The sequence below is a fragment of the Parambassis ranga genome, chromosome 3 (genome assembly GCF_900634625.1).
Source record: "Parambassis ranga chromosome 3, fParRan2.1, whole genome shotgun sequence".
NCBI classification, from domain to species: Eukaryota; Metazoa; Chordata; class Actinopteri; family Ambassidae; genus Parambassis; species Parambassis ranga.
In genome coordinates this window covers 2,730,659-2,739,482 of record NC_041024.1, presented here as the reverse complement: position 1 = coordinate 2,739,482, position 8,824 = coordinate 2,730,659, and the positions used below count along the sequence as shown (strand labels likewise).

The 8,824-nt window shown below is 44.9% G+C and overlaps 1 protein-coding gene and 1 non-coding gene across 2 annotated transcripts; one reads left to right on the top strand and one right to left on the bottom strand.

Moving 5' to 3' along the window:
• The first annotated feature begins 2,842 nt into the window (after window positions 1-2,842).
• On the top strand, window positions 2,843-8,485 carry ero1a (endoplasmic reticulum oxidoreductase 1 alpha). Its single transcript, XM_028401673.1, has 15 exons — window positions 2,843-3,189; window positions 3,568-3,687; window positions 3,771-3,854; window positions 4,018-4,059; window positions 4,173-4,249; window positions 4,355-4,428; window positions 4,738-4,858; window positions 4,932-4,993; window positions 5,070-5,096; window positions 5,740-5,832; window positions 5,915-6,161; window positions 6,250-6,319; window positions 6,569-6,655; window positions 7,583-7,719; window positions 7,797-8,485. Exons 1-15 carry the CDS (start codon window positions 3,118-3,120, stop codon window positions 7,855-7,857), a joined length of 1,374 nt encoding a protein of 457 aa, XP_028257474.1. The 5' UTR covers window positions 2,843-3,117; the 3' UTR covers window positions 7,858-8,485.
• On the bottom strand, window positions 6,413-6,485 carry trnar-ccg (transfer RNA arginine (anticodon CCG)). The gene has a single exon. It is a non-coding gene; the product is annotated as a tRNA-Arg (tRNA).
• Window positions 8,486-8,824: the final 339 nt, after the last annotated feature.

Here is an 8,824-nt window from a genome sequence, read left to right as displayed (position 1 = left end):
CTGTATTTTAAATCCATCATTAAAAATGTACACGTAAGTTTATATGATTTAATTTCACCTGGAGTGTTCTTATAAATGTACATTTACCCGTCGAATGTGCTCGAGTACAAGTGTAGTGTGACAGCAGATTTGACGCTTTTATTTTGAAGGCATGGTCACTCAACTTCCGGATTCTTTTCGGTTGCCTTGACAAAGGGAGGCTCGCGCTGCTCGTTTCCACATGCTAATCATTAACAGCGGAGCATTACGTCAGGGGCTTGGCAGCGCGAGGAAGCACCAAAATAGAGAGAGAGAGAGAGAGAGAGAGAGGGAGAGAGAGTGGGGTAGAGAGAGAGAGAGAGAGACAGAGGGAGAGAGCGAGAGACAGAGAGAGGGGGAGAGAGAGAGAGAGAGAGAGACAGAGGGAGAGAGAGAGAGAGAGAGAGAGACAGAGGGAGAGAGCGAGACAGAGAGAAAGAGAGAGAGACAGAGGGGGCGAGAGAGAGAGAGACAGAGGGAGAGAGCGAGACAGAGAGAAAGAGAGAGAGACAGAGGGGGCGAGAGAGAGAGAGACAGAGGGAGAGAGCGAGACAGAGAGAGAGAGAGAGACAGAGGGGGAGAGAGAGAGAGAGACAGAGGGAGAGAGCGAGACAGAGAGAGAGACATTGAGAGAGAGAGAGACAGAGAGAGAGAGGGGGAGAGGGAGACACAGAGACAGAGAGAGAGAGACAGAGGGAGAGAGACAGAGAGAGAGAGAGGGAGGGAGACACAGAGACAGAGAGAGAGAGAGACAGAGAGGGAGAGGGAGAGAGAGAGAGAGAGAGACAGAGAGAGAGAGAGAGAGAGAGAGACAGAGAGGGAGAGAGACAGAGAGAGAGACAGAGAGAGAGAGAGAGAGACAGAAGGAGCTACAAGAAAATGTAGGAAAAAGCAACAACAGAAATGTTTCCATGGTTAATAAAAGTCCAAACTTTCTATATGTGTGTGTGATGAAGTAAAACCTGAACCAAAATAAGAGCATCAACGTGTTCATTCTATTTTATGAAGGCTATTGTGAAGTGTATCAGTTAGTGTTGGTGCATCAGTGTGTAAGCAGCATCTGCTCACAGCTGCTTAAGATGGAATTAAACATCAGTCATTTAGTCCCACAGGTAATCACTAAAAGTTCATGAGTGACATAAATAAAACATTTAGCTTTTCTCTCAATCTTTTCTCTGTGCATTCATCCATCATCTGAACCCACTTTGTCCTGCAGTGCAGGGTCACAGGGGTGAGAGGGTGAGAGGGGGTACACCCTGCAGGTCACCGGTCCATCACAGACAAACAAACATTCACACTCAAGGTGTTCATATGATATATGTATAGCCTAAACCCCTGTATGTGTATGGATGGATACGTCTGACACCACACTTTTTTTGAGCTAAACAAAGATATTTCTTAATTTTAATATGGTTATAGTGGATTTCAATCCGTACACATAAGTAGAATATATCAGCACTTGCTTTTTTCTCACCACTTTACTACTTCAGTTCAATTGTTGTTGGCCAATTTCAATGACTTTTATTATTATGTTTGGTGATTTTAAAAAGAACACTGAGCTTTCATTCAAGCTCTTTTGTAAATACTTTTGACAAGTACAGTGGACACTGAAGCTTTTTGCTTTGGGAGACTTAAACCCCTCTAATAATAATATAAAATATTATTAAAAAATAATATAAAATATAAAAATGTTTCCTATAACATTTAATATAAAATATAAACATATGGAAAAATATAAAAGAGGAAAATATATAAATATAAAATAATATAAAATATGAAATTTAATATTTAATATAAAATAAGGGAACAATATAAAAACAGGAAAGAATACATATAAAAATAATACAAAATATACAAATTAATATTCTTAATACTTTAAAGTTCAACATCAAATCAAACTAAAAAAAACAACAAAAAAACAACAAATCAATAAAGAACAAAAAAGCAAAAGAAAACAACAAATAAAAAAAAACAAAAAAACAAAATCAAATAAAAAACAAAGAAAAATACAAAGAAAACAAAATCAAATAAAAAACTAAGAAAAAATTTAAGAGAACAAAATCAAATAAAAAACAAAGAAAACAACGAAAACATCAAATCAAATAATAACGCAGCTGTAGAAGCTGCTGAGGACCTTTGTCCTGTCACCAATGATTCTTGTTTCTACAGCTGCGTCGGTGGGTCCATCCTGACCAGCTGCATCACCGCGTGGTCCGGCAGCTCCACCACCATGGACCACAAACAACTGCAGAGAGTGATGAGGACTGCGTCACCAGGATCACCAGGACTCCTCTGCCCTCTCTGCAGAGCATCTACCAGCGCAGAGTCCACAGGAGAGCTGCCTCCATCATCAAGGTCCCCACCCACCCCCAACAAGGTCCGTTCACTCCAGGAGTGTGAAGTGCAGGACCAGCAGACTCAGGAACTCTTTCTTCCCCTCCGCCATCAGACTCCTCAACAGCTGACAGTCTGTAAAAATGGACTGTTTATTGATGACAATAAACATCTTGAAAAAGAAAAACGGGATTCATTTGTGCAAACTGTCCCTTTAAGAGTAAACAGTTGATGTCCTTTAGCGCCACCGTGTGGCTGATGATTTGATATTACACTGCAGTGTTTAAAAGTAAACTTTCCTTTAACACATAAAAACATTTTAACATTTTAACATTTTTCCCACAACATCACACAAATATTCAGCAACAGAATAAATGAATTTACTGGGTGGAAAGTTTAGTTCGTGACGTCAGCTGGACTTCCGGAGTTTCAGCCGGATTCTTTTCTCTGCCGAACAGGAAGTAAAAAAAAAACACTTTCAGTTTAAAAGCTTTAAAGCACGTCTGTGTGTAAAATGAGTTCACACGTGAACGCAGCCTGAGAGTGACCACGTGTGTGTCCAGCTGATGATCGTCACGTATCGCACGTATCGCAGGGGATTGGAAATGAGGAAATTCAGGAAGTGACACATCAGGCCACCGCCTCCTCCTCCTCCTCCTCCTCCTCCTCACAGCTCCAGCTGCTCCTCTGCACGCACACACCTCAGTGTCCACAGAGTGCGGTGCAGCTTTCAAACGGAGGTCCGTGGAAACCAGAGGGGTCGTCATGAAGCCGGGGGTCTTCCTGCTCCTCCTGCTGCAGGTGTCCGGATCAGCTGACGGCAGGTGTTTCTGTCAGGTGGGGGGCTGAAGAGCCTGTAGCTCTGCTGTAATGTCACTTCCTGAACTCTTCACGTGTGTTTATTTTATTTTGTTTATTTTGTATACTTGTGCTTAAAACAAACGTAGAAGAGCAACATGATGTCAGCAACAGGGAAGCAGGCTTTGAAACACGAGTGGATTGTTTTGTACTAATTATTAAATAATAATTATTAATTAATTGATCAAATACATCAGCACAATGTAATAAACTGTGTTTGTGAGGATGCAGAGGATACCTGGGAGTGGGAATTCCAGTGTCTTCGCTCAAACTGGAAACTGGAGTAAATAACTTCAGTGTGTGTGTGTGTGTGTGTGTGTGTGTGTGTGTGTGTGTGTGTGTGTGTGTTAATCACAGGTCACAGGTGACCTGGATGACTGCGCCTGTGATGTGGAGACCATCGATGACTTCAACAACAACCAGCTTTTCCCCAAACTCCAAACTCTCCTGGAGTCTGACTATTTCAGATTCTACAAGGTAAGATTAATGCGACACACACACACACACACACACACAGACACACACACACAGGTTATACATGTATTGATCTGTATCCATAGGTGAACCTGAACAAGCCGTGCCCCTTCTGGACAGCTGGCAGTCACTGTGGGTCGAGGCACTGCGCCGTGCAGCCCTGCTCCCCTGTAAGTTACCTCCTGCTGTAAACAGACGTTTAACCCTGGCATGGCCATGGGATCTCTATCTGTGCTTTATCTGAAAATAAAATAAAATCCAGTTGTGGGCACAGGTGAAAAAGGTAAACAGGAAGTGTTGCTTACATCACTCTGACACTGTGTCTGCTCACAGAGTGAAGTACCCGAGGGGATCAGAGACTCGGCGCACAACAAGGTGAGTGTTTCAAGCACAACGTTTTTAATTTCATATGGTGGTGATAAACTAATGAGGATGACTGTATTCTATGATGTGATGAAACAGTTAATCGTGTGTGTGTGTGTGTTCAGTATTCAGCAGAGGTAAATGAGCAGCTGGATGAGTGTGAGCGAGCGGAGCATCTCGGAGCTGTAGATGTCTCTTTAAGGTGATCAATACACACATCCAGCTTGGATAAAACATGTCAGATGATCAGGTGTGTGTTGCCGACATTCCCTGATCCCGCTGACTCTTCCCTGCTTTTTACCTCCAGCGCTGAGACTCGAGAGGCTCTGCTGGACTGGAGCAAACACGACGACGAGGCGGAGCGCTTCTGCGTGGTTGATGGTACAGATTTACACACACAGGCAGCTGAAAATATTCACTTAAAAAATTGTTTAAAAAAAATCATGGGTGCTAAAAAGATTCTGTAAAAAACAAAAAAATCTGCATGCCTCCCTGGATTCAGGAAGCCATGAATGGCTGCTTTATGACCAGCAGTCACGGGAGGAAAATTCAGCGAGTTTTTGTCTGAGCTGCAGGATGTTTGAGTTTTGTCTACATGAGGTTTCTACATATTTCCCACTCTTACCTAATCATGAGATAACATGCTGAAATTCATCTGTTCACTCCCCATGGTGATGTTGTGTTTTCCAGATGAGGAATCCCCGGACTCTCAGTACGTCGACCTGCTGCTGAACCCTGAGCGCTTCACTGGCTACAAAGGACCCGGGGCCTGGCAGATCTGGAACAGCATCTACGAGGAGAACTGCTTCAAGTAAACACAAATCACACGGCAAGTCTGAACAGTCGGCTATAAATAAAAATGTCTTTTTATTTCCTCTGCACAGACCATACACCGTCAGGCGGCCATTATTTCCTGACACGTTCCAGAGCAGCTCCGGAAGTGAAGGTAAAAAGTGACGCCAAACGAATTCACGCTGTCTGTTTTCACTCTGTGTTTCTGACGGCTCTGTGCTTCTTTACAGCGAGGAGCTTCTACAGCTGGCTGGAAGGTAAGCTGAGCTTCACCTGCACATGCTCTGAAGTGTTTTTCTTTGTCAAGTCAAAGTCAAAGTCAGGGAAGGGGGAGAAAGTGGGGCACAGCAGGGAGAGAGTTCGGCTTCCTGACAGCCTGGTGGATGAAGCTGTCCCTCAGTCTGCTGGTCCTGGCCCGGAGGCTGCGCAGTCTCTTTCCTGATGGCAGCAGACTGAAGAAGCGGTGTGAAGGGTTGGTGGGGTCTCCTGTGATGCTGTCGTAGAGGTCTTGGAGGGAGGGGAGAGGGACGCCGGTGATCCTCTCAGCTGCTCTCACTATGCGATGAAGCGTCTTCCTGCAGGTGGCGGTGCAGGCTCCGTACCACACAGTGATGCAGCTGGACAGGATGCTCTCAACAGCCCCTCTGTAGAAGGTGCACAGGATGGAGGAAGGGGCTCTGGCTCTTTTAAGCTTGCGGAGGAAGTAGAGGCACTGCTGTGCTTTCTTGGTCAGGGATGCAGTGTTGTTAGTCCAGGAGAGGTCCTCAGTGATGTGCACACCCAGGAACTTGGTGCTGCTCACCTGCTCCACAGCAGCACCGTCGATGGTCAGAGGGGTGTGCTGACTGTGTGCTCTCCTGTAGTCCACAACCATCTCCTTCAACCTCTCTCTGTCGCCAGGTCAGTGTGTGGAGAAGAGGGCTTTCTACCGGCTCATCTCTGGCCTGCATGCCAGCATCAACATACACCTGAGTGCCAGATACCTGCTGGATGGTGGGAAACACACCAGTCCCATCATTTAAGCCTCATTGTCTCAGAAATCAAATTGAGTAAATTTCCCTCTTCCCCTCTTTAGACAGCTGGTTTCAAAAGAAGTGGGGCCACAACGTGTCGGAGTTCATGCAGCGCTTCGACTCCGAGCTAACAGCCGGCGAGGGCCCCAAGAGGCTCCGCAACCTCTACTTCCTGTACCTGATCGAGCTGCGGGCGCTGGCCAAGGTGCTGCCGTTCTTCCAGCAGCCGTCCTTAAAGCTCTACACCGGCAGACCCGAGGAGGACGGCAAACACAAAGAGCTGCTGCTGGACATCCTGCAGCTGGCCCGGTCCGCCCGCCCGCCCGCCTCACACTGTCACAGGGTTTCACACAGTCCCTTCATCCGGTCATAGCAACAAGATGTGTTTGTGTTTCAGGTCTTTCCCTTTGCACTTTGACGAGACGTCTCTGTTTGCTGGCAATGAAAAGGAAGCAGCCAAGCTGAAGGTCAGGGGCCATCAAGGTTCATGCTTATGTAGTTTTCAGCATCAGAGGTAATTTTGATTTATTAATCAATTGGGGAAGTTGCCTAAAATAACACAACCCAGGTGGGACTTGAACCCACAATCCCCAGCTCCGGAGGCTGATGCCTTATCCATTAGGCCACTGGGTTATTTTTCTACATAAATGTAGGAGTTCCTTCAGATTTGTGCTGCCTTTGATTTTAAAGCGTGTCTTCTGTGCTGTGAATGTCAGGAGGACGTCAGACTGGCTTTCCTCAACATCTCCAGGATCATGGACTGCGTCGAATGCTTCAAATGCCGTGTGTGGGGGAAGCTGCAGGTACAGTACACTTTGCTAAGTGTAAACTCAAAATACTAAGATTAAGATTTACTTTATTAATCCCTGTGGGGTAATTGAGTTGTAGTAGCAGCATTTTCAAAAGGATAAATAAACACAGCACAAATGCACCTGTGATGATGCTTCAGTCCGAGTTAGTGAGCTCAGCTCTGACGGTCACAGAGGAGTTATACAGTCTGATGGCGGACGGCAGGAAGGACTTCCTGTCCCGGTCCTTAGAGCAGCGGGGCAGCAGGAGTCTGCTGCTGAAGCCGCTTCTCAGTCTGTCCACAGTGTTGTGGAGAGGGTGGGAGGGGTTGTCCATGATTGACAGCAGTTTAGCCAGCACTCTGTCCCTCGCCACCTCCTCCAGGTTGGCGAGCTTAAAGCCAACAACAGACCCCGCCTCTTTGATGAGTTTGTCTAGTCTGTTGGCGTCCTTTGCTTTAATGCCTGATCCCCAGCACACCACAGCAAAGACGATGGTGCTCGCCATGACAGACTGGTAGAACATGTGGAGCATCCTGCTGCAGACACTGAAGGACCTGGGTCTCCTCAGGAAGTACAGTCTGCTCATGCCCTTCTTGTGCACAGCTTCAGTGTTTGTGGACCACTCCAGGTTGTTGTCCAGTGGGACCCCCAGGAACTTGTAAGATGAGACTATGTCCACATCTTTTCCCATATACACTTGAGAATGAGAAGATGAGCCTCGAGGACTGTTGTTAACGGAGGCGTGGAGTATCTCCTTGAATATGTCTGTGCAATTATCCACAACAAACTCCAGCTCCTTGGCAGAGTCGCTGTATTCAGCAGCGCAGGAGAAACATTTAAAAGACGAAGACCTTTCATAGGGAGGAGGGCTGATACTTGTCTCCCATCTGTTTTTGTGACTGTGGTCTCTCTCTCTCTCTCTCTCTCTCTGGTCTTCAGACCCAGGGATTAGGCACTGCGCTGAAGATTTTGTTTTCAGAGCGACAGATTGAAGCTCTGCCCACATCCAGTGCCCAGCGACCCAGATTCCAGCTCAGCCGGCAGGAGATCGTCTCCCTGCTCAACGCCTTCGGAAGGTGAGAGTCCATCAGCGGCGCCATGTGATTATAAAACAGTCATGACATGACACCACACTCTGTGTCTGTTTTCGCAGGATTTCCACAAGTGTCAGAGAGCTGCAGAACTTCAGGTCGCTGCTGGCGGAGGAGCGGTGAGGACGTCCACAGGGATCTGCCCAGACTGCACAGACTGACAACATTAAATGTGAACTTTTGTGGTCACGAGGCATCCGCTGCCATCCTAACAAATGTCTTACTCCTGCTGAAATTCCACTTTAAACTTCCGTCAGCGTTTAACATAGAAATCTGTGGTTTACTTTTGTCTGTTGGAAGATGGAGGAGCCTAATCTGATCCGTTTGATAATATAAAAAAAGAACATTGAAGAATTTATTTAGTTTTTTATTCAAATGTCTCTTTGGACCAATAAAACCACTCCAGGTAATGTCCTCGTGTGAGCCGACCTCTGCTGTGCCTCACCTGTGTGTTTTTGTGATTATGCTTTTGTCCTGAAGATGGCGCTGTTTGTAAAGAGAACACGTTGTTGTGGATTTAATGCAAAATCAAATCGTTTTGGAACTTTTTTTTTTTTTTCAGGAAAACTTGAATGTAAACCAGAGACAACAAAGTGCACTGTTTAAAAATGAAATAAATTAAAATAAAGTGTTTTTAATAAAGTGATCATTTCCTCTGTAACTATCCTCCATTTTCTCAGGATGCCTTCAGGTGTATGCTGGGAGAACTCAAACCAGACAAACCTTGAAAAAATAAAATCTCAAGCTAAAATGTGTCAGAAAAGATTAAAAAAAAATCATGTATTGACATATTTACAAGCACAAGGCACATTTACTAATAATGTTTTTTATAAAACTACACTTGGGCAGTAAATGGGGTGTAAAAATAGTAAAATCTCAATCAAGAAATCTAATCAAGATCCTTCTTTTAGGAAGTTTAGAAGTCTTTTTATTAATAAATGTTTTATTTATTATGAAGCATGCTGTTTGTATTTTTTGTTTGTTTAGGTAAGATTTTAGGTTTAAATAAAAATAAAAAAAGACACAATTGAAAAGAGTCGTACCTTTATCGTGAACGTGAACCAGTCAGTCAGTTGTTTAATATTGATTA

Excerpts from the sequence above, each read along its gene's own strand:
- ero1a (XM_028401673.1), top strand. The coding sequence starts at position 3,118 with ATGAAGCCGGGGGTCTTCCTGCTCCTCCTGCTGCAGGTGTCCGGATCA. Across the intron at positions 3,688-3,770 it reads ACTATTTCAGATTCTACAAG|GTGAACCTGAACAAGCCGTG; the intron begins GTAAGATTAATG and ends CTGTATCCATAG. Across the intron at positions 4,859-4,931 it reads TACGAGGAGAACTGCTTCAA|ACCATACACCGTCAGGCGGC; the intron begins GTAAACACAAAT and ends TCCTCTGCACAG.